This window comes from Serinus canaria, chromosome 9, assembly GCF_022539315.1.
Source record: "Serinus canaria isolate serCan28SL12 chromosome 9, serCan2020, whole genome shotgun sequence".
NCBI classification, from domain to species: Eukaryota; Metazoa; Chordata; class Aves; order Passeriformes; family Fringillidae; genus Serinus; species Serinus canaria.
In genome coordinates, this window is record NC_066323.1 from 16,241,071 (window position 1) to 16,265,049 (window position 23,979).

At 40.8% G+C, this 23,979-nt stretch overlaps 1 protein-coding gene across 10 annotated transcripts in view; it reads left to right on the forward strand.

Annotated features, from left to right (window-relative positions):
- DOCK10 (dedicator of cytokinesis 10) overlaps positions 1 to 23,979 on the forward strand; it is a 135,718-nt gene that overhangs the window by 52,080 nt on the left and 59,659 nt on the right. For all 10 annotated transcript variants that reach the window (XM_050978018.1, XM_050978020.1, XM_018913059.3 and 7 more), the window contains exons 3-8: positions 6,184 to 6,273; positions 14,414 to 14,496; positions 18,150 to 18,222; positions 18,538 to 18,672; positions 18,968 to 19,102; positions 22,664 to 22,847. In XM_050978018.1, coding sequence (XP_050833975.1) covers positions 6,184 to 6,273; positions 14,414 to 14,496; positions 18,150 to 18,222; positions 18,538 to 18,672; positions 18,968 to 19,102; positions 22,664 to 22,847 — 700 coding nt within the window. The remainder of the gene's footprint in view (positions 1 to 6,183; positions 6,274 to 14,413; positions 14,497 to 18,149; positions 18,223 to 18,537; positions 18,673 to 18,967; positions 19,103 to 22,663; positions 22,848 to 23,979) is intronic.

Genomic DNA, 23,979 nt, shown 5'->3' on the forward strand with positions numbered 1-23,979 from the left:
ATTTTGAGCAGTCGTTGCCTGGATTTTTAGAAGCTAGTTCTATTTTGTTTCCTCTGTGTTATGCTTTGCAACTATTTGGCATATTCCATTTTAATTCAAAAAATACTAATAAAAAATAGATTAAGACAGATGAGAGAGGTAGCTGCATGGTGGAGATGTCTGTGCTCACAGAAGAGCAAAGGCCATGGTAGTTGGGGTCCATATCCTTGTCATGAACATCTCATGTTTGCTATCTCCTGTTGAAGTCAGTGGCAGTGGCAGGAGCCTATGCCACCAGACAGGACTGCAGGGCTTTTCTCCCAGGTTTTCCAGTTGCAAAGTATCTATTTACAGTCCTGATCCCTCCTGCTGAAATATTACCTGAGCACAAAAGTCTGGGTCAGCCATTTGAGTAGAAAGAGATCCGTGTCTGACTGAATTAGGAGGTTCCCAGGCTGGCTCTGAGTGGGATTTAATGTGATAATGCCCAAGGAAATGGTGGCCAGCTCTGTGTAACTCCTAATGATTACACTTGCTGCAGACTTTGTGTCTCAGTGTTGACACAGCCCCAATTTGGGCCTGTGGGTGAGCACATCCTACAGGCAAAAGTCTCTTCAGAGTAAAACCCCACCCAAAAGAGTTGGCTGAAGTAGTGAACATAGGAGAAAATTCTGCTTTTAATAATGATTTCCTATTTTTGGATCTGTCGTGTTCACCACATGCGTCAGTTTTGGGTGAATTATCGTAGCTGTTGTTTCATCTCAGATTTGTTTCTCTTTTTGACTTGCATTCAGAGAGAATGCTGTTATTCTCACATGGCTTCTGTTGGTCATTTCCTGTTGGAATTTCAGGTTCAAAAATTTCCAACATCTTATGTGAAGTCTGTGGAACAGCAGTGAATTCTTTATATCAATCTGAGCCTGATAGACTGTATTCCTCCATTCCCAGCATCTCCACAGAAGGGTGCAAGATGTATACATTACAGATGCCTTCTCTGGTTTTAGTCCGGTTAAGAAAAAGATATTTCACTTCTTTTGTAACCATGCTTAATAACCCCTTAGAAAAATAAAAATATATTTGATTCACACCAGTTCCACTTCTTGTTTTCCTGGCAATTCCTTCCTTATAACTCATTTGCCTGCCTAAAGTCCATTTTTCATTTCAGAAAAAACATGTTGGCTCAGCTTCATTTTTCACCTGTTCCTGGATCCCATGAACAAATTTCCCTTCTGTTGCTGTGCTGTGAAATAATGGCCAGTGGAAATGTCTGCAGCCATACATCAGTACAGAGCTTACACTGTACTTTTGGTGGTAGTGAGGGGGAGTTGATGGGCTTCCTGTTGTAATTATAAAAAGCTTGGGGATGATCCTGGTAGGTTTGCATCCTCACCATTGGTGCAATGCTGTGCTTCCTTCACCTTCTGCTCCCCAAACCTGGCTTCACTTTCCTTGATAACTGGAGCTGCTGCTGTCTGGGATTCCTATTTCTCACCTAAGCACTGTCATACATCCAAACAAAATACTTGCTGTATCCCTTCATAGGTATTTTTTTATCTTTTCTTCCATCCCTTAGAAATTTACCAAACACCCAGTAGTCTCTTTTCAAATCTCCAGGATCTGAGGTCTTGCTTAAAATCACTGCTGCTCTTCCTTAGTGGCAAGGAGGGCTGGCAGGAGCAGCACTCCTTTGCTAATAGCTTTACTTGTGTGGAGGTTTAGTAGCTAAATATGTTAATACTATGTTGGGAAGTATATGTTAATTGTATTAAAAAGGTAGATTAAAATATTTAATAGTCACTTAAATTTGTATGGGATAAAAGCATGTTAAACTCTCTGGTTCATGAAAATTTGTTCCTTCTTCTCACGTATGACTTTCCTAAATCTGTGTGAAAAGTGGAACTCAGACTTTCTTTTAAACTATTTGTAGAAATATGCCTGAATGCCTGGTTTTCAACGTGCAACAGAAACAATAATTCATTGCCTAAATTTAGGATGGGTGTAAGATGGCAAAACTTGCCTGCATAATGCAAAAGCTGTTGAAGTTCATTTTGAAGTGCTCCTGACCCTCTGGGCTTCTAAAGGCCCAACTGGGGAGCCCTGTTCCCTCCAAGCACCATGGAGCCCTTAGAACAGGAGGGGCTGACTTGTGAAATTGCTGAACTTGCCATCACTAATTGTTTCCAGGCTTCTTTTTTTAAGCTCTGAACAAAAGCCAAAATCTCCCTGTTTTTCAGGCTGTGAAACCTCTGCTTTCTAGATGCTGTGCAGGGACAAAAGTTGTTCCTTTGGATACAGAAGTTCATGGCAGAGCCATGCATCTGTAAGGGGAGGGAGCAAGACAAGGACACTGTCTCCTAACATGAAACCTGTGGTCCATAGGGGCAGCTGGAATGCAGGCCTTGGAAAATCCCCTGGGAACCTGACTGTTATGTCTAAGATCAGAAGAGTTACAGTGGTAAAATCATGAGTTATTTCAAATAGCACATGATTTAGCTCCCACTTTCCATGGGAGTACCTGCTCATTCTTAGAGGAGCAGAAATGGAGTCCCTTACTGTCATGGTTAATGGGGTTATGGCAATCCTTGACATGCAAGCTTGCATGGGCTGGCAGAGCAGGACAGTGAGAGCTATCTGGACTCCTAGGGAGGCACTCCAGCTGTAAACAGAGAGACCTAATTTAGTCAGCAAAGCAAGCTGTGGGCAAAGCATAGCTGCTGACCCTGAATGTCATTCAGGGCGTGATGGGGCAAAATCTGTCCTTTAAATGTGCTCCGTTCCTGCTTTCCTTTCTGCACACAGGTGGTGAGGTCTGTGCTGGGACTGCAGCCTGGCAGGGAGCCCTGGACCACAGCAGCCTCAGCACTGTGGTGTTTGTACAGCACAGTTGCATCCCAGCCTTCTGTTTTATTTTGATGGGTGTTGCCTATGTCATTGCATGTTTTGGTAACGTTTAGTAAATCTGTTTACTTGGATGGAAGTGGGGTTGAGCAGCTTTTCATTAGAGAGCCTGAATTTCAGCATTACCAGGGAGGAAACAGGTCAGCCAGAGTGTAGTGAGGTGTCTCTGAAGGGCAGCCTTTGCAGGAAGTAAATATCATTGTTGTTGGTGCATCCCTCTGAAGGTTTACCCACTGCTAACGTGCTTTCAGACTAAAAGCTGTTCGGAAGAGAATCAGACTGGAAATGCTTGAAATGGCTAATGGAGTTTGAACTCCATTCTCAAATGCTAAATTCACCATGTCACGGGGATGTAGTCACTGCCTGAAAACATTATTCCTAATCAGTGCTTGAGAAGGAGCAGTATTAACTTCTGTGTTTCACCATGGAAGGTGAGTGTGGCAAGAGAAGGCACTTACTGAAATTGCACCTTATAGCTCATCCAACACCTGAGGCCAACAGCTTATGCAAATGAGACAGCCCAGCAGCGCCAGTAATCATGGTTAGGGTATTTATATAAAATAAATTAAAAATAATTCAGAAGAATTACAGACTTGGATGCTTTAGGCTGATACCTGCATTATTTGATCACCACAGTTTGCATGCACAAATGAGAGGGTAATTGGTCTCTGGGTTGAACAAACAATTGCCATGATTGCCTAAACATTAGAAAATTAGGCTGAATTCACAGCATATTTATAAATACTGAATTCTCTAAATAAAATCTCTAATTTTTTGGATGACTGTTTCAGAAGCACATATTCTGTTGTTGAAATTTAGTTCTTTTCTGAATAAAGCAGTTTTGGTGAATAATGCCATGCCTGATCAGCCTTTAAGAACATGTAACTTTGAAAGTAATCAACTATGAACAGGAAGAGCCTTTGTGGCCAAGCTTTTGCAGCAAAGTGGTTAAACATAACCAGTTCTCAGAAGGGAAGTGCTTTGTAGTTTTTAACACGAGTTTAAATATAACAGTATGCAACATTTTCCATGTCCCAGTTCTTTGTAAATAAACCTGTGATGTTCTTTGTCAAAGTCAACAAAGGCAACAAGCCCAGTGTTACCTGATTTCTTAGGTTTGTAAGGTTGTGGTTCTTTCTTTCAAGCACAGTCTTGTTGGGAAGGACAGTGGGGGAATGTACAGTGGGCAGAACAGTGGGCTTGGGTTACCTGTCTGGTTCAGGTGCAGTGTTTGTGACAGGCTGTGTAAGGACAGGGAGGCAAAATGGCCCCACTGAGGCAAACAGTAGCTCTCTCAGCCAGTGTGCTCATATCAGTGACAAGAAGTGTTGTATTAAGTAAAAAAAACTGACTTACTCCAAGTTTTACCTATAAAAAAAAAAGATACTTGCAACTACTTTCTGTGCATTATGTGGAGCAGGCAAGTTTTGCTGTGGGCAAGCAGAGCAGATCTCTCTGAAGCTTAGTCACCACCATGGCAGGGTCAGTGTGAGGTACAGGGTGCATTACATCTGCATTTCATATCATGGGCCACAGGGGCACCCCGGGCTTTCCAGCTGTGCTCAGGGATTGCGTCTTGTCGTGGCTGCTTAAAAAACTTCACTGCTTAAAATGTCACACATGTGTGAAGTAAAAGGAATAAGGTGCCTTTCAGAGACTGTGAGTACTGCTGGGAAGTCCCTAAGCAACCAAGAACTCAGACATGTATTACTAAGCATGGCCTGAAAATTCATACTCCTCTGCCTTCTTTTACTCACAGACCCAATGATTGTGTAAATCACTTCATGCAGGCATTGGTAACACAGATGGGTACAGCCCAGGAACCCACTTTTTAGAAAACTGTGCTCTGTTTGTCAGAACAATGGGGTTTTTTTCACTTTCTGGTGTCCATGAGGCCCCCATCATTTTTTGTGAGAGCCATGGTTTAATCAAATTGTATCTTGAGCTCTCCAGATGAAGCAGAAGTTTGGGGAATCCCATGATGTTTCTGCCTGAGTGATAGGTGCCTTTTTTTCATAACCACTCATGTGGAAAGTGATGGGGGGAAATCAGAGCAGTTCACACAGACTCTAAGGAAAAATGCAGTCAGTGATATCCAGGCACTTGTTGTGTAGAGTTTGGGTGCTTGAGTTTATGGAGAAAAAACATCACCTTTTAGTCTGAGGCTGAGGATATGGAGGAAAGCCTCCAGGGATGCAGGAGGTACTGCAAGCTGCTTCATGGGATTAGTATGTAGTGATTCTTCATACTAAAGCAGTTGTATGCCTCAGGCCTTCCTCTGGAAACTGTGGGTCTTTCTGTAGTGGAAGAGAAAATGTGTTTGGGAGGCCAGATTTGTCTGGGTTTCAGTCCTTTGCTATCCTGACTGGCAGAGTTACTCCATTGTAACTGAGAGCATACAACAGGGCTGCTGGGCATTGATTTGGGTTGTTTTCTTCTACGGCAGAGAAAATGAGTGGGACAGATCTGTAGGTTAATTGGAGGCACCCCCAATCTTCCTCTTGTGAGCCTTCTGTGGAGTGGCTGCCTTGGCCAGCCCCAGGGTGACACAGGCACTGCTGGTGGCCCGGGCCTCTTGCTGTCCTGCTGGGAGCCAAGAGAGGCTTGGCTCCTTGTGGAGAACTTCAGGAGATCCACTTCCCTCTGCGGTTTCCTGCTCTGGGCCCTGACAAGACAGCTCAGCCAGCAGCTGCTTTCAGAAATGGGGCTTACTTTGTGGAGGCTGGAAGAGGCTGCAGGCGGTGCCAGTGTCCTGCAGCCTGTGCCCACAGGTGGGAATGTCCCTCCAAGAAGCTGCTGCCTGCTTCTCCTTGCTTTCCAGCCATGGAGCTGTCCTGTGGCTCTCCTTTTGCAGCTTCCTGGGGCCACTCTGCTCCCCTTGAGTCAAAGCTTTTACCACATTCCTCCCCAAAAAGGCATGAGGTGGAGAAGGGAAGTGGAGGAAGCAAGCATCACTGTTGGATTTGGCACGTATGTCTGCGAGAGGATGTAGGGAAAATTGACTTGTTTTTATCAGAAACCTCAGAGACTGAAGGAACTTTGCTTGGAACAGTTTTATTCCCAGAAATCTACTTGTCTACTGTTCTTCCTTGTGATTAATGCCTTAGCTGATAGCATTGAGTAGTGTGTGTGGGCAGGAGCTGGGTTGTAGTTGTTGGTATGCATGTGTGTTGGCTGCACGACAAAGTGAAAAATGCAAGCCATGATAGCAAGGTTCTTAACCTCTTCCTGAGACACAACTGCTCTTCTGTTTGGCTTTGACTAAATTGCCTTTTTTTTTTTTTTGTTTTGTTTTTTTATTGTCAGATAGACACAATTTCACTGGAAATCAGGACATTGTATCCTTCTGTACCTGAAGATGCAGAACAAAAAGCAGAAAATTTATTTGTTAGAGAGGTAAGTATAATTTTAAATGAAACCAAGAGTCTGGGGGAGGTTTGCTGTGTTTATAATGAACAACGTTTTTCTTTTTATATGCTTTAGGTGATTTGAATTTTGAAGGCCAGTAGGAGGGGGGAGGGTTAACAGCATGTCTGCAGTTGCCTACTGTGAGATGTTTGTATCTAGAAAAAATGCAAATGCACTGAATTAGCCTGTCATTGTGCTGTTTTCCAGCTGCATTCCCTGTCACCACTACTCCACTGTATTGATGTTGGTATTTTTACATCACTGCTAATGATCGGTGATCTGCATGTGCTTTGCACTTGGAAAATATTGATACCTTTCCAAAAATAGATAACCAGTTGGCACTGGTTTAGACTCCTAGGTGTGTATGTATCTCATTTGCAGGTGTACACATGAGGAGTAGTGCACTCTGAAGGGTGTTTAGGGGTTTATATTTATTGTCAGTATTTAGAGTCTGTTTCGCCTTACCATAACAGAAAGTTGGACGAGTTCTGCCTTGACAGTTAGAGGCCCACCAGGAGTGAAAAAATTGCTCTATCTTTAATAAACCCCTATGGTTGTATTGTTTCCATGCCTGATTTCACATTGTAGGAGATTTCTCATTCTGCTGCCTCAGGAATATTTCATGTTGTCACTGGTTTTATCATTTTGAAGGACTTTAGAGGAGCTGGTTGCACTGTTCAAAGGAATTTGCTTTTGATGATCCTCTGAACATTCCAGTCTTTCATTATGGATGTACAAAATAGCTCACCATTTGCATTAACAAAAGAGGTTTATGAAACCAAATTTTTGGCCAGCTTTGACCAAAATGATTAGCCCATAATGTGATGGTTCTCAGCCTTTTTTTCACAGATTGGGATTTTTCACACCTTGCTTCTGGTCTGATAAAGTATTTCATATGTGCTATAATTGCAAGAGGAAACTGTGAGGAAAAGGCAGTCGCAGACAAGCACAGGGATTAGAAATCCTTAAGTCCAAAATTAGTCAGAAATGAAGCTGTTGAATTGTATGCAATGTGACATTTTACAGGCTGGCCCTATTTCTTTTCAGCAGGTCTAAAAGGAGCAATAATAATTTGCTGCTGGCTCAGATTGCCTGAACTTTGGCATCTTTGTTAATCTGGCAGCAGTGTTAAAAGATAACATAGCTTGTGGAGTTATCTCCCTTCCCAGAAGCCTCACTGCCCTTTCAGCACTTTGGGGTCTGCTTTTTATGTTAAGGTTCCACAAGTTTCAAGGCCAGCACTGTGCTCATGGCTTTACAGAGAAAGTGGTGGGTCTAAAAATGGAACACAGTGCACAGAGCCTGGGAATCATTACAGCAGAGTAGGCCAGGGGATGCTAATGGCAACCTGGTAAAACACATATTGAGTGCATCTATCAGCTTTCTCTGCTCTTCCAGTGAGCCAAGGGGAGGGGGAGAGAGGAGAAAAGCACTGGAAAAAAGCAGTACTGCAGGACTAAGGCTGTGCATGGAAGAGTAGCAGGGTAGGGAGCCTGTTTAAAGTAGTAATGCATATGTTCCAATTTGCCACAAAGCCAAAAACTATGCATATATACACAATAAATTAAACTCTATGAAGAGGAGGGTTTCCAGTCCAAAATGAGGCAAAACTGAGCATGGGGCTCTGTGAAGATCTGTGATGGTTGTCTCCTGCAGCAATTGCAGAGATGTTACTGCCCTAGCTGCAGTCTGTTGTGTTCACAGCAGGTGTTCAGCACTTTGGGACAGTTGTACAGGAGTGGAGCTGGTGGCCTTCTTTTCTGTCTTGGAACTGTGGAAAAGCCACCTCTTCACTCACTGGAGGAGTCTTTCTTCAAATAGAGCACAGCATGAGCAGTGAGAGTGTCCACCTTGTGCACACTTGACTGACTGTTGGTCACCTGGACTTGTGGCAACCCAGGACCAAATGCCTAATTCCTGATGAGGCTCTGGGCAATGTCCAGCTCCACATGCTGAAACCATTTTGGTATCAGCTGTCTCTGGCTGCTCACTATCTCAGTACTTCAGCAAGTTGAGACAGACATGGAGCGAGCTGGTGAGCTCTAAAAGAAGGGTCTGCTCTTGGAGGGGTAATTCCCTCTGCATGGTGCAGTGTGAGGACATGGTACTGAAGCTGTTAAAGACCTCACATCCATGATCTCTTGTCTCCTCCTTCTGGAAGCTTGGTGGTGTTCAGATGGTCTTGTCTACAAGACAAGGTCATTTTTTAAGGGTTGTCAGAAGTCTGTGATAGTGCCTTAACATCCTGTCTGTCTCTTCCTGGCTGTGTGTTTCCCACTGGTGGCAGCAGGAAAGCTTTTCCTCCACCTCTAGCCCTTTCATTGCTGCAGCCCTTCAAGGATGAGGGGTTTTTCCCCCAGCCCTTACCAAAATCCATACAGAGACAGCTTGGGGATTTGATCAGATTTCCCTTCCTCAAGCAACCACAAGCAGTACTTAGAGGCACACCAGGAGGACTCCATTGCCTGGGAAGTGTCAGATTATGGATCCAAAAGAGCTGAACAGACAGATGGAGACAGATGAGGCTGAGGAAAGCTTTCAGTATCAAAGGCATTTGATGCTGTCCACCTGTAGTGGGGGGTTTCTGCCTCTGGCTGTCTACTGAGTTCTCTTAACACTGCTTTTGCATTCCTCAGGAACTCAAAACTTTCCCTATTGGTGATATTGAAATGTTATTGCAATGGGTGGGGCAGAAGAATTGACTTTGAATAAGATGTCTGACCCACCTGTGTTTTGCTGAAACTGCAAAATCTAAAACAAAATACAACCAAGGTGACAAATAAATAATCCCTTAATAAGTATTTTATGTCTGCAAAGAGCATAAATATTTTGCATTTTGTGACTGATTAATATCTGAGTCCCTTTATTAATTTATACCTCCTAAGTATTAGCTTTATTTTAAAGTTAATACTTTGTGAATTGATTATTCCTATACCTGTAGTGGTATTAGGATCTTTTCCTTGTGGATTTTTCCCTTCTTAGCTTTTCTTAGGCAGGACCAGCCTGAGGAACTAAATCAGGTTCCAAGAAAGGAGAAGTTTCCAGAAACTTCTAAAGCCAGAATAAAATTGTCTTCAGTGGTTTGTTGTTTTAAGTATTCTTGACTTCTTTTATCATGCTGCTTCCTTCCAAATTCTGAATTTTCTCATTCCTCACAGAGTCTGCTGCACGTCTACTGCATTAATGCCAGTCAGCATTGTCCTCGTGGTCCATAATTTTGGCAAAAAGAAACATTCTCTTCACTAGAAACAAAATTCTTCCTTATAGATAATTAAAACATCCCTAATATCACATTTCCTAAGTCTGTATCCTGAATATGCAGATCAAATGGGAATTCTTGGGATTTTCCCCACATTTCATTTGGAAATGTAAGGGGATGCTGCACTTTGCTATTCAGAGTTACATTTAGTTTGGGGAACCTAAACTACCTGATTGTAATGTATTTAATCCCATCTTGGTTTGCATGAAGCCAGCATTTTCAGCAAGAATGCAGGCATGGGCACACTAATACATGCTGTTTGTGTGTATGTATCTATAGGAATAAAAGTCTAGGTATATGTAAAAAAAAGAAAAAAACAGAAAGTAAATAAATATTAGTTGCCAACTCTCCTTTAAGAAATGAGTTTAAGTCAGGTGATCCTTAAAAAAAAAGGTGCTATGTGGATGAGTTTTTGGGAAACATGTTTGCAGAGAGAGGCTGTCCCCATGAATGAGGAGGTGTAGGAGCTGTGCAGGGGCAGAAGGAGGGATCTTCCTGTGTGATAAACAAATCAAAATGAAATAACAGTGTAGGAAAATTGCAATTTCATTCAGTGAAAGATGTAGTTAATTTTGTCTGTGATAATACTGTGTTCATGTGGGTGTCTCTGAAGTTTCCTGTTGAGGTTTTCTAGACACACAAGAGAGAGCTGTCACTTGTTGTAAGCCTACAGAACCCTTGCTGCTCATCTGAGGGAGTTTTTGTTTGAGGTATTGCAGGTTGGGCTTACAGGATCTGTAAGTAATTACAAAACATGGGTTTTATTAATCACAGTGTAAAAAAGCCACAGCCTCCTGTATAGCTTCTGAAAATGGTGGTGTGCCCATAGTGTTGATTTCAGAGGCTTTTTGATTTGCAGGCCAATCTGCATTGTTCTCACCTTTTTCCCAGACTAAAATGGGAACTCCAGTTGACAGTGACACCCAGAAAGTTTTCTTGTTGTTCATCACAGTGTAATTTTCCCCATCTTCAAACTCTAAGTTTTTTTAGTGCATGAAAGAGCTGTGGTCTCAGGGCTAGACGTAGATTATTAAAGGATAGTGAGTCTTTTCATAGCACAGAGGATAAACACTTGTTAAAATGTTTGATACTTTAAAGCAATAGTGTGTTTCAATGTTTTGGCTTGTTAGTTGCCTGTGTCACTGGACTTGGTGTGATCTGTTATTTTGGGAACAGTTTTGAGAGCCCCAGAATGAAGGTCCGGGTTGGCAGCAGCCGCTGCTGACGCTGCCATGCTCACTGGGCTGCATTTCCACCCAGGGTGATCTCAGCTCCTTCCACCTCCCCAAATCCCCACACATTTCCTTCCTTTGGTGCTGCAGCTGAGGTCAGAGGAGAGAGGGGAGGCTCTGTGAGCAGGGCTGTGCACGTCATGGGCAGAGCACAGAGCCACCTCTGCAGTGCCACAGCCAGCTCTGAATGTCCTGGCGTTCTGTCCCAGGCTCCTCCTGGGCTTGCCCTGCCCTGTTCCACCTCAGGAACAGCCACTCTGCCAGGCTGGGGAGAGTTTCTCTGTGCTTGCAGTTCCCCTGCAAGGAGCCCTCCTGTTCCACTAATGACTTCTCTTGTATGTGCATCTCTGTTTCTCAAGGCCACATACTAGTGCTGTCTTAGAGAGAAGATAAGCAGGGAAGTTGTTTCCTTTTTGTTTCCCTCACTTCCCCCTTTTTTTTTGTTTTCTCTTTTTGTTTATTTGGGCTTTTTTCTGATTGGTTGGTGTTTTGTTTTGTTTTTTTTCCCTTCCAAAAGGTTCCTTTCCATTGCTGGGTAAATCTAGTCTTTTTCACAGTGGTAGCCATCATGCTGTCATCACCAGAACCAGAGATAAGAAGTCCAGAAACATGGAAAAAGTCTGCAGGATTGTCTGTCCCTCCAAGGAAATTTAGGCCATCTGGACAAAAAGAAAAATTAAAAAAAACAAAGGAAAGACCTTAGTTTGATAGGGCCCCTGGGAATGGGCTGTGCTGCCTGCCTGGGCAGCAGAGCAGTAGAAAGTTCATGCAAACGTGTGCCAAGCCTCCCACATCCCAAAACTTCCATTTCTCCGTCTATATTTTTCCTCCCCCACAGTTCACTTGAGCTCAACAGCCCCTGCACTGGTGCCTCTGTTCTTTGCCAGGAAGTATCCAGCTCTGGCCTCTTCTTGAAACCTCTGCCTCTATAAAGGTTTTACTTTCTCCTCAAATCAGGTTTGCAGGTATTGTTCCTCCTTGCTAAAACTTAATTTCCAGTAATAATTTCCAATTTAAAAAAAATCATTCTAAGTCAGTACAGTCAGCAGACGTATTTAATTTTCAGTTGGAATATTCTGAAGAGAAAATCTTTTTTTGGTGTTACTATTTAAGTTAGCTTTAGTTTCCCCACAGAAGCTAGCTCAAGAACAGTGGTAGCTGTTGCACTGGGCTGGCTTGTCCTTTGTGAATTTATTGAGTGATACTTGAATGTGCTGCTCTGTCCCCTTTGATTTTTATTTTGATTAGCTTTTTCTTGGAGGAGCACAATAAACCTTTATAGTTACAAACCCAAATACTGTGGCCTGCTTTATATGTTATTCACAACTGCTTTTTTGAACACACCAGCCTATAATGTTTGCAATAAAAGCTGACATTGAGAGCTCTCTGTGGGCTTTAATTGCATCTGTTAAATAAAATACTGAGTAATGAAAGTACCACAGGGGGAAAGTGCTCCTTTCTGTAGAAGGTTCTCTTGGTTTACATTTGCCAAGGAGAAGGGGAGGGATGTGTGAATTGGAGGTTCTGGGCTCACCCTCACAGTGCTCTGTGAGCTTCTCCTTGGCTTATGTAGAATAGAGAATGTGTTTCTCTTGTAAGAGTATTTCTAAAGCCTGGGTGACTGTCATACACATTTAACACAAATACAAGAGTGACCAGGTTGTTTTAGGAAGAATCATAAGACAGAAAGTTGGGTGTGAAGTGTTTTTTTTTTATTATCTCTACATTCAGAGGCCAAGGGCAGTCAGTGCTGGAGTGGTTTTCAGGGGTAGCTTTGAACCTGACCCTGGCAAGTGCAGAGAGAGTCAGTTATAATGCTGCAATATTATCTTCATTCTTGGAGAATATGGCATTGTGTTGTCTAATGGTCACACTTTATTCTTCATCCTGTGAAATAAGGAGGGCTTGTGTCAGATGAGAAGGTAGATACTGGATCCACATGGAATGTGTTTGCTGCCTTTGGTTGTGCTCAGCTGCCAGGGTGAAAAGTGCCTATAAATGTGCCCCCACTTCCTTCCCACCTTTTCCACACTCCAAACCAAATAAAGCTGTCACAGAAGAATACAAAAAAGATTACTTCCTAAGATAATTTATGGCTACATACTCTGCCTATTTTGCACAAGATTTAGAAAAAGAGATCTGTGAAGCCAGTGCTGAGTAATCTAGACAGCCCATCTCAGGTTTGCTCCTGCAGCCTGATAATCCCTTCTCTGTCCCTCTGAGGCAGAGAGCCCTGTGCAAGCAATGACTCCCATGGGCACTTCAGAAGAAGCTGGGAATGAAGAGAGGGAATACTCCCAGTTGAAGAAGTCAACTTTTTTATACTAATTTATAATTGTCCTTTTATTGTCTTTCCTTCTACTTTCCCTGCACAGCCCTTGGTATTTAGACACCTTTGATCCATCTGTTATTCCATTCTGTTGGACTCCTGGAGTCTCATACCTTTCTGTGAGACTGTCTTTACTGTTCCCACCTCAGATCCCGTTCAGTCCTGCTGCTTCTTTCTCTGCTGTGGATCCCCACCCTTTTCCTTCCTGATGTGCCTCCTTTTCCCTGTGGTCTTGGGAAAGAACTTCTTGGGCAGCATCTTCTGCTGTTGGATTCTAGGCTTGATCCCTCTCTTTCTTCCTTTCCATCTCAGGCGGGCTGGTACAGATCTCCAGTTGGAGCGTGGGGAGAAAATAATACAATACTGTGGTGAAATCTTCAGCATACTGTACAAATATCACTTTGCAGTTTACACTCTGTGTGAAGAATCACTGGAAATTCTGACATAGTGACATTTTTCTTGTAGATGTGCACCTTAGCAGTAACTGTACATATTTTATGCATCTTGTTGCCTTTCAAAATGTCATGTTGTGTTTAGCTGCATTGATTAAAGTTCTGCATCAAATAAATTGCACAGATATTTTGGTCTATTTGACAGCACAGCCAAGCCCTTCTGTATGGTTCAGGTTTGGCTTCTTTATTTAAGGGAGGTTGATGTACTTAGATCAATTTTCAAAGGTGAATGCAAAACCTGCAAGAAAATTTTTAGACAGCGAAAACTTCATGATGACATGACTGAACAAATTCAGTGTGGAAGGCAAAATGAGACTGGTGAAAAATTATAGTCCTATAAATACATTCCTGAATGCTATTAAGAGGTTAAAGATCAATTCTAAGAATAAGAATAAGAAGTAGAGCACTTGTGCTGCAACAAGGGAGAATAAAAAGAGTAAGGCAAATGTATTTACAGTGGAAGGCTTAGGTAATGAAACAGGATGCAAACAAAAAATGTGTAATCAATGTCTATGGAGGAAGTCAGGCCTAAACTAGATCTTGTCTTTTGAGGCAGTAACTATCTAATTTAATGATGCTTCCTAGAAAGCAGATGAGAATCAGTAAAGCATATTAAATTGCTATCAGCTCCCTTCTCCATCTTGTGTGATTCAGTGCATTTGATTTTAAAGGGAAATTGGGCTTCAAAATATGGGAACATGACTCTGGCTTTCCTTTGAGAACTGAGCACCCAGCTCTAAAAGAGAAGAATATGTTCTCCAGCATGTGGGCTGCCCACTTTATTGGTTCTCTAGCCTTCTTGAGTCTAAACCCTTGTAGTAATTCTATTGTTGTTGTTTGTGTTTCTTCTGTTTAGGCTTGTAAATACTACAGTTCCCACTGGCATGTTGTGAACTACAAATATGAAGCCTATTCAGAAGACTTTCGACACTTACCACAGTAAGAACTCACATAAGTTCCCCTTTTTTATTATTTTTTTCCCCATTAAGCTTGTGTTATTTGCTGAGCTTTGTCCATATTTGCACTTTCCTTTGTCTTCTAAGCTGTGCTTGTTTTACCGTATTTTTAGTGCCTTGCATTTTTAAAAAGGGGAAGCAAAGGTCCTTCAGAAAAGTTCAAGACTCTGCAGAATTCACTGGTATCAACCAACTCCATTAGTGCTGATTCAAATCCTTACAAGTGTATTTGCGTTTTCAGAGCACAGTTGATACAGGAGAGGTGGCTTTTCCTTTTCCTTAATAATGCATAAATGTCACTCACCTTTCACTGGGATTTATTCTCCTTTAGTTGCCCTGTGGAACAGAGAGTAGGATTTCAGTGCTTTATGGCTGCATGGTACAGGAGAGCTGGGTGCACTGATGGTACAAGGCAGTGGAGGTGTGCCAGTGTCAGGGCAAGGGGCATTCCTCCTGTGCTTGGAAGAACATGAACATTGAAATCACTGGAGAAGTGCTGGGAGGAACAGAAACAAGTTCCTGGACTTGAGTGGAAAGAAATGCAGAATCTGGTGCTCATTCCTACATGAGTGAGTTTCAACCCATACTCTTGTTTCTGGAAGATTTTAGAGAGCAGTTACCAAAATCACAAGTGCCAGAAGGAGCTGTTTTACTGCCTCCTGTCATGGAGTTTAAGTCATTAAAATTAACTGGATGAAAAAGGTTTTTACCTGCACATAAGACAGGAATGCATGAGTGCTCCAAACTTGGGTTGGATGGAAACTAGTACTACCTTCATTACTGCAAGAACTGAAAAAACTCATAAAATTGAGTTTTATGGCCCAGTTAGATGCTGTGTTCAGAGGGTTTTGCACTGCAAACCTTCCTTTAGACCTGCATTTGCTCTTGTTGGTTAGCATTTTTATGAACAACGTATATGGTAGTACAAAAAGCCATTAAGAGCAGTTTTTCTAATCAGAGATTATAAAAAACACCCTTTCTTAAGTATCCAGCCTGCTGATTGGTTTAGAAAATTAATGCATTTAGTGCTCCAGAAAAATGGTTGTAGCACAGCAGTTTTCCATTTAACCTTAAATGTCTTCACTCTTATGAAATATGCATGGGGCAGATGTGGGTGCATTACTATGCACAAAAGTGCGTTTTAGCTGATTACATACATCCCCTTCTGCAAAGGATATTTTAGTGTGGTGCTTAATGGGATTTGCTGTCATGGGTTCATCCTCCAGGGGTTCCAGGGTGTCTTACATCTTAGTTTTTCCCCCCTGCTAGCACATACGTTGTACTGAGGGTTATACTGACATGAGATCTTGTGTCTTGTATCTCATTGGGAAGGTTTGGGTGCCACACTTGTTGATATTTCAGACACAAAGCTATAACAGGGCTTGTCTGAATTTTGTTTGCTGGAAACCTCCATGGCTTTTGAGCTTAATATATCTTTAACAGATCTGGTTTGAGATCCACCTCATTTCATATTGTTTCCAGCCTCTTCTACCTTGATTTGCATGTGCATGTTACAAAGTTGGGTGTTTTAGACTAAACCTTTTCAAGAAAAAGAAAGAAACTTGATATGTCCTGGTCATTGTATTGTATCTCACTGTTGATAGTTCTGGATCTTTCTACCACTTTTTACTGGCTTTTGTTTGATTTGAAGAAACCTGTTGTCATACTTTCAGAAATGTGAACATATTCTTGCATCAATCCCTTTATAGGAAGTCGTTGTATTGGATGAGTGTTAAGTATTTAGCTTTACATTGTGGGAAAGGAATATCATTTACAATACCAGTTATAACTGTGGCTGAAGTCATTCCCTTCACTGAGGGTGTGCTGAACTTTCCTGTGGGCTTTTCCATGCATAAACAAGCATACTGAAGCTGAAGGACTTCATGCTTGGGTGTGCTTGAGGCCGTGCTGTGCTGGGTCACACACTCGAGTAATGGCTGCATGCTGTGGCAGATTTTTGACAGAGTTGCTCTTTCTGGGTGCTGACCCTTTCTGATTGGAAGCAGCTGCTGGGTGATGCTGAGCTCCCAGGGCAGGCAGTGAGTGCTCAGCATCTGCTGCGGCACCAGGACAGAGCTCAGCACCCTGTGCATGACAGGATCAAAATATTTAGCAATGGTTTGGTTTTTCTCTGAGTGTGTTCCTCCTTGGAGGTTTTTCTCAGCTCTTTCTAACCCCTTAAATTCCTCTCTGTGAGCTCTCACTACCTCTTTTACACCATGTTTTATGCTTTGTGCCGGTGTGTTCTTGCTTCTTGAGCAAGTGGATGGGTGGGAATAGTTTAGGGGTTGCTTAGTGTGTGCTGTGCTGACTGCCTGGGAACAGAAAGAGTCATCAGCAAAGCTTTTGCTGCTGTTTAGAGGAAACCTGGAATACTTGGTTGATATTTCAGGTCTGGTGCCTCTTTTTTGTAAAAGAATTTTTAACAGCTGCCTTTGGTTGCATTGGAAAACCTGCGGTGGTTTTCCATCACAAATATTCTGACTATTAAAGCTTTACAGATCTCAAAATGCCAGTAGATTGTAAATGTTGTTTTATTCAAAACATTGATCAGTTTTTTGCAGTAAATAAACTGCAAAAGTGGAACAAACCAAAGAGGGAATGAAACACTCTCATGTTCTCTGTGCACTTTTGGTGGTATGGGGACTTAATGGGAACACTGGTTTTGAAATGGGGAAAATGAAAGGAGATAGGTATTGCTCATTAGGCTGATCTTCATTATCTGTACTTTATGTATGAATGAATAAAAATGAAAAAGGTCAAAGTTATCTTTTCTGGGTTTTTTTTTGTTTTAATTTTTTATTCTGGAAAAGTCAATCTTCCTAATAAATAATAGCTTTTAGCATGAAAACTCTTTTAGGTTTTCATATCACAACTGAAGGTTTTCAGGATGAGGTTTGTAATCTTCAGGAATTTGAAAACAGTACTGGAATTTTTCAGGGCACTGAAAAATCTAATTTTTCCATTTAAAAATACTCTTGAATTTTTCTCGTGAGCATTTGGCTGTTACATACTGTTTAATTCTGCAGCATGAGTACTCTGGGCCTAAGTACAGTTATTTATGTGCTTAAAATTAAGCAAATGCTTAAGTGGTTTGCTTTTTCATATTCAGTTGTGGGTTTGAGTATACAGTATAAAGAACATAAATGGCATCAAATAAAAAAGACATCTATATCTTGTGAAAAATTGCTTGAAGGCTGTGTTCATATAGAATAGACAGAAAAATCTTGATATCATGAAATTATATAGAAGCTTTAAGATGAAAGTTCTAATGGCCTTGGTTTAGAAATCTGTTTAAGAGCTCAGTCTCCTTCCTTTGCCAGCCTTGAATAGAATATCTCTTTGGAAATTGTTTTGGGTTTGTTGCCCATTGTGATGGAAGAGCAGCAAAGAGACCAAGAATTGGTATTTTATCATTTGTATAGAGCTGTTATAGCTTCAGAGTCTCAGGGGAAAAAGATACATGTGGCTTAGGAAAAAGGTATTTTAAAATGTCGTGGTTTTAAAGGAGACAATAGGATCACAGCAAAAGGTGTACTGACATTGCAGTGAGGGCTCAGTATGGTTACCTCCCTGAAATAGCAGGTACATTATTTGTTTTTATTAAACCAATAAATACATTTTCCCCCCTGCCAGAAGTGAATGTAGACCAGAGAAGCTGCCGTCGCATTCCTTTGAAATCGATCATGAAGATGTGGATAAGGATGAAGTATGTATTCTGGTTTTGGCATGGGTTGTTTTTTCTGCTGGGGAAGTTATTTATTACTTTAATATCAAATAAAGCATGATAATGGAGGGTCATTATCTCCTATAAAATTCTTCATACTTTCAATAGCTCTGAAATTAGTGGAACAGCTTTGTCTCATGTCATCCCACGTATGGGGAGGGCTACTAATAATGTCTTATTTCAGAAGGAATTAAAGGGTGATTATTTGTTATCAAGCAGATATTCACACATTACAGTTTTTTTGTCTTGGAATTCAGAAAACAAGTCTGTGCAATTTTAACCTTGTCTTCCCTGCAGGACACAACATCCCACTCATCTTCTAAAGGTGGTGGTGGTGGAGGAGGAGGAGGATTAGCAGCAGGAGTTTACAAGTCTGGATGGCTTTATAAAGGGAATTTCAACAGCACTGTCAACAATAGCATTACTGTTCGGGTAAGGAAACAGCGTTATTCTTTCTTTATTCCATTTGTGTTTCTTTTCCCCACAGAGGCACACTTTTTTGCCATTGTCACTTAGCTATTTATAGCTCAGGGTTGATTACATTGTTTATATCTCAGGTTTAATCATATTGCTTTAAATGATAATAAAGTAATATTTCACTTGTCTGCAGAATAGTGATTGAAATGGAGTCAGGAGTTTCCTGTTATTTAAACCCTGTGAATAAAGTGCCAGTGAAAATAATTTGCAGTGCAACAATTTTCATGCTGCTTCTTTCCCACCCCTGCAGTCCTTCAAAAAGCGCTACTTCCAGCTGACCCAGTTGTCAGATAACTCATATATTATGAATTTTTATAAAGATGAAAAAATCTCAAAGGAGCCAAAGGGATGTATTTTTTTGGATTCTTGCACGGGAGTTGTACAGGTAAGTTTCAGTTTATTTCATTGTAGTGTTTCGGGTGTAGGGTTTAAAAAGGCAAGTGGAAGAACGCGTTCATTAGCAGATTAATGGTCTCATTAGCAGTTTCAGGAAATAAAGCACCAATGGTTTTGCTCTTTAATTTGATGCAGATGCTCAGGCTGACAAGTTACAAAAAAGCACAGCTGAATTATGGTACCAGACCATGCACACACTCTTTGTCCATGGCAAACATGAGAAAAAAATACTGTGAAATTTTCAGGAGGGGTTTCACTGAAATTGTTTTCTGATATGTCAGATTTTACCTCATGCTTACTAAGAGCATGCTTGCTTGTTGTGGGGTAAAGAGATTCAGGTTACAAAGCACTGCCTGTTGGGCAAGTGTGAAATCAATCTTGTGTCCTGAGCCCCCTTGAAGGTCAGCACTTTTGGAGATGATAAAGAGTCTTAATGGCATCAGGTAGGACAGAACCTTATTGTTTGTTACCTAGAAATGTCTAAATCATTTTTTCCCTTTTGTTACCCTTAGACTTTGTTCTTAGCATTTTTTTTCCCATCTTGTTCTTCCTTGGCTCTCATTCTAATATTATATTTCTGATTTTCTGTTGTTCCATTCTAAACAAGAGGTTACCTTGAATGGTATGTGACTATTGAGGGATCTAGCCCAATATTTCTGTGAATAGGGAAATGCCTTTTATTTAATCCATACTTGACAACTTAACCAGTAAAGATGTGTAACAGTACTGGGCAGGCTGATTTGAGGATTGCTTTGAAAGAAACCTTTCAGGTAACACAAGGGAAGGCCCTTGATAAACAAGAAGTTTTCTTGGTTGTGATGTCCATCCCTTACCTCTAAACCCCTTTAGAGCAAGATACCACTAGCACTTGTGCGTTTGCTAAAAACCCATGACAGCAGCTATGCCTAGCTCTGTTTTGAGCTCCTGTTTGATTGAGATAGAATATCAAAATTGTAGTAAATATCCCAGAGAAATCATCTCCAGATAAAATACAAAATGCTTCCAAAACAATCCGTTGGTTTGGAAGAATGAGCCTGCAGGCATTAGACTTAGCCTGATGTTTCATTTATAACTCATTCATAGTCTCTTTTTTGAATTTTGTATTACTTCTTTCTGGAAGAAATTTTTTGAACTTGAAATTAATTGTTGAAGATTACAAGTTAAGGTCTATATGCCATATGGAAGGAGTTTTATAGAGGAGCAAACTGAGAAATGGTACATTGTTGGTTTTGGGTTTTTTTTTTTTTTTCCTTTTAACTGATCAGGAAGGTAAAATAGTTGGCCTTAGATTTGAAACAAAGACTTTGCTGTAGATCTCATCTGCTTGCCAGAAGTCTGAAGTGCAGATGGAAAAGTGGATATTGAAGTTTTCCTGCCCTGCCTGATGTTTTTAAGGTTCAGCATGCAAAATGTATTGCTGTATTAGATAATGTCTGATAGTCTTTCAGTACCTGATTTAAAGATCTTGGCCATGTCATAAAGGGCAATATATAAAATAGAAAATAAACCCATTAATTTTAAATGCTTTTCTCTTATCTGAAGTAAAATTGAAACAGAGTATTCTTTATAGATTGTGCATAAACTGGTGTACATAATATACTTTATAAGTAATCTGGCTTTGAAAGTTTTAAGTGGCCATTACCTAAGATCCTTGGCATAGCTCATAGTTTTGTTGAACTTTTAGCTCTTGGTCAAGCCCTTCTATAATTTTATATATATGTAACAGGTTTTAGTGAAGTTTTAGTCCTTGTTTTACATAATCTTGAATGTATGATTGGAGGAGAGGAGTAAATTCAGGATCAGGATAAATACTGAACACCCAAGAACCAATTGCTACAAAACCCAAGCCTGCTCTTACTCTGCACTTGATGAATTAAAATTTATAACCCTGAAAGAATATTCACCTCTATAAAGTACTTGAGAGGAAAATTATTTCCTATCAGGAGAATTTCCAGTAGCAGAACTGAAAAATAGCACACGTGCACACATATGCACAGAGACAATCCCAAGTCAGTTGGAAAAGCCAGGATTTGTCTGACCCCATTGACCCAGGTAGCTCCAGAAGAAGTAGTTCAGTCTTAAGTGATTCCTGATCTGGGTCATGACATGTACAATAAGAACTGGAGCAAGTGATTAGCAACAGATTGGGTAGGAATCTTCTAAATCATCTCTGCTGCTGGAAAAAAATGTTCATGGAACTTGCTTCTCAGTGTCCTGGGTTCTCATCCTCCTCTGCTAATCAGTATCAGATTCTGCCTCTGTTCCTCTTAAAACATCACTGTCATCTCACCATCTGGCTTAGAAACCTCTTATTAACTTGTTCATATAGAACTGTGCAGAAAAATACTTCCAGTATGCAGAACTACAGGAGACCCCTGTGATGTCATTTGGGACTGTTAAGGAAGAAAAAAATGGAGTGAAATGACCAGTTATGGGGTGGGAGATTTTTTTTTCATTTGTCATCATCACTCCAAGGTTAAATCTATCAACAATCTGAATCTATCAGCAATAGATTAAAAAAATTATCAGCAATCTTCTGAAATATTGAAATCAAAATGGTGGCACTGATGTCCAGTATCAGTCAGCTTTAAAAGTTCAGTAAAACAGTAGGGGATAAAACACTTTGCTGTTCTCTCAGATATAAGCAAGAAGGAGAGAAAATTGATGCAACTGCTTCCTTAGGACTAAGAGATATGTGCCTCACTAATTGGGTAAATTTGAGAAATGAATCACATTTTGTTAGATCCCATCACTTTATTTGGTTTGTTTGAGCTGTTTCAGTAGCTAAGTACCTGTTAATTCTTATGACAGAAACTGATAGATTTCTCATCTCCTGCAGGTAAAATCTGGTGACAGAGAGCAGCTCTCAGGACTCAATCTATTCCCAGTATACTGGGCATTTGTTCTTATTTTGTGCTGGAAAAGGATAGCATTGCAATGACTGAGCAGCACTATACCTCACCTTTGCCTTTTGTGAAAAACTGTTGAAATCCCCTAAGTTGTTTTTAAAATCCTTCTAAGGCAAAAGTAGATGTGGGAAGTACCCACTGTAATGGTTACTGTGCAGGAATTTGTCCTGTTGCAATCTTCTGGAAAGTCCTGTTCCCACTCTCCCCCAAATATTTATATGACTTAGCAATACTTTGATTTATCTTTTTGGGTGTCTGATGGGCTGGTCAAGTGCAAGAGCTTGTTTTTTAGAGCTATTCTCTCCAGACCACTCCAGCTTGTGTACCAGTGCTGAATTTTGTGACCAGGGGTTTTGTTATTGATCTACATGGGAGGTGTTCCCTGCTGAACTATTGTCCATAGTTTAGATTTCTGTGGCAAAATATAGAACATATGTCTGGCCACAGAAGCTCTTAAATGCACAAATGACAGAAATTTGTGTTAGTATCACACTGTTTAAATTTTCTTTAAAGCCACTGAAGTTTGCTTAAATGTCATTTTCAAGGAGTGGCCATAGACAAGTCCATCAGATGGATGCCTTTTTCAGTACCTTTCTGTATTAGTTCTAGTGCTTATTTTTATTTTCCTTTTGTTCCAACAGAATAACAGGCTCAGGAAACATGCCTTTGAGCTGAAGATGAATGACCTCACATACTTTGTGCTGGCAGCTGAAAATGAGCAGGATATGGATGACTGGATTTTTACTCTCAACAAAATCCTGCAAATAAATCCAGAGGGAACCATTCAGGAGAGGAAGAGTGCAGATCTCACTGATCTGAGACTTGGTAAGAGTGAAAAATCTCTTCTATTGCCGGGGGTTTTTTAAACAAGTGAAAAAAGTGGAACCTTCACATGAGTATTTAATCATTTTAACTGCCTGAGTCTGTAATGGATTCTGTACCTATTGATTCCTGATGAAGCAGCTCCAGTCTTGGCAATCCCTGAACAATTTCAGCTAACTCCCCTCAGATCATTTTCAAATGGCTGGAGGGGAGGTAAAGCTGTTCCCACAAAGTCAGCAGGAGCAACGTGGCTCCACTTTGCATATGCAGCTCTTTTTTATATTTAGTCCTCTCTGTCAGTGATCTTGCTGGTACTTTGTGTTTTACTGTCCTGGAACACTGAAGGTTTAAATAAGTTTTGTGCTGGAGAGTGGTTTGAGCAGTTCTTTTTCGAACATTATGCTTTCTTTAAAAATTGGAGCTAATAATTTAAAAGAAAAAAAACCAGCTGTGGTATATGGCTCTTTCTCTGAAAGCTTATTGACTTTTGCTTCTTGCTTTTTTGAGCTTGCATATTATGCTCTCACAGTGGAAGAAAGAATTGGATGCTCTGTTATACTGCAGTCTTCATGTGGCAGTAACTCATTCCTCCACCTAATAAATCCACATACAGTTTGGATGCACTCCAGATGAAATTCTAAGGCTGAAAACACTTGAAACCTTAATACAGATGTAAAATGTGTGTGCTCTCAGCTGAGTCAAAGCTTTGCATCCATATGCATCTGAATCTTAGGGATGTTCAGAGCTAATTGAACTCTCTACCCTGATGTTTATAGTAAGTTCTAATTTTGGAAGGACAGGATACTCATATAGACAAAGATGTTTTTAGAACTTGGAGGCACAAGAGACTTGCACTTCAGAATCAGAGGAGTACTTTTGAAAATGTGATCCATAAGGAATATTAATAAAACAGGAAGAAATATGTGCATAAGAGGTCAAAAACACAGGCTAACCAAAACCAGAAGTCTCTACTGATAAAAAAGCTGATAACAAGCAACAGGAATGTGCTGTAGAGTTAATTTGTAAAAAAACATGAGGTTTCCTTGGCAAGAAGAGCCCTAAGTGACTGTAGTGACTTCTTTCACATGGGGCTGAATTACAGCAGGAGAACAGAGCCCTCTCTGCTGAGCTGGGT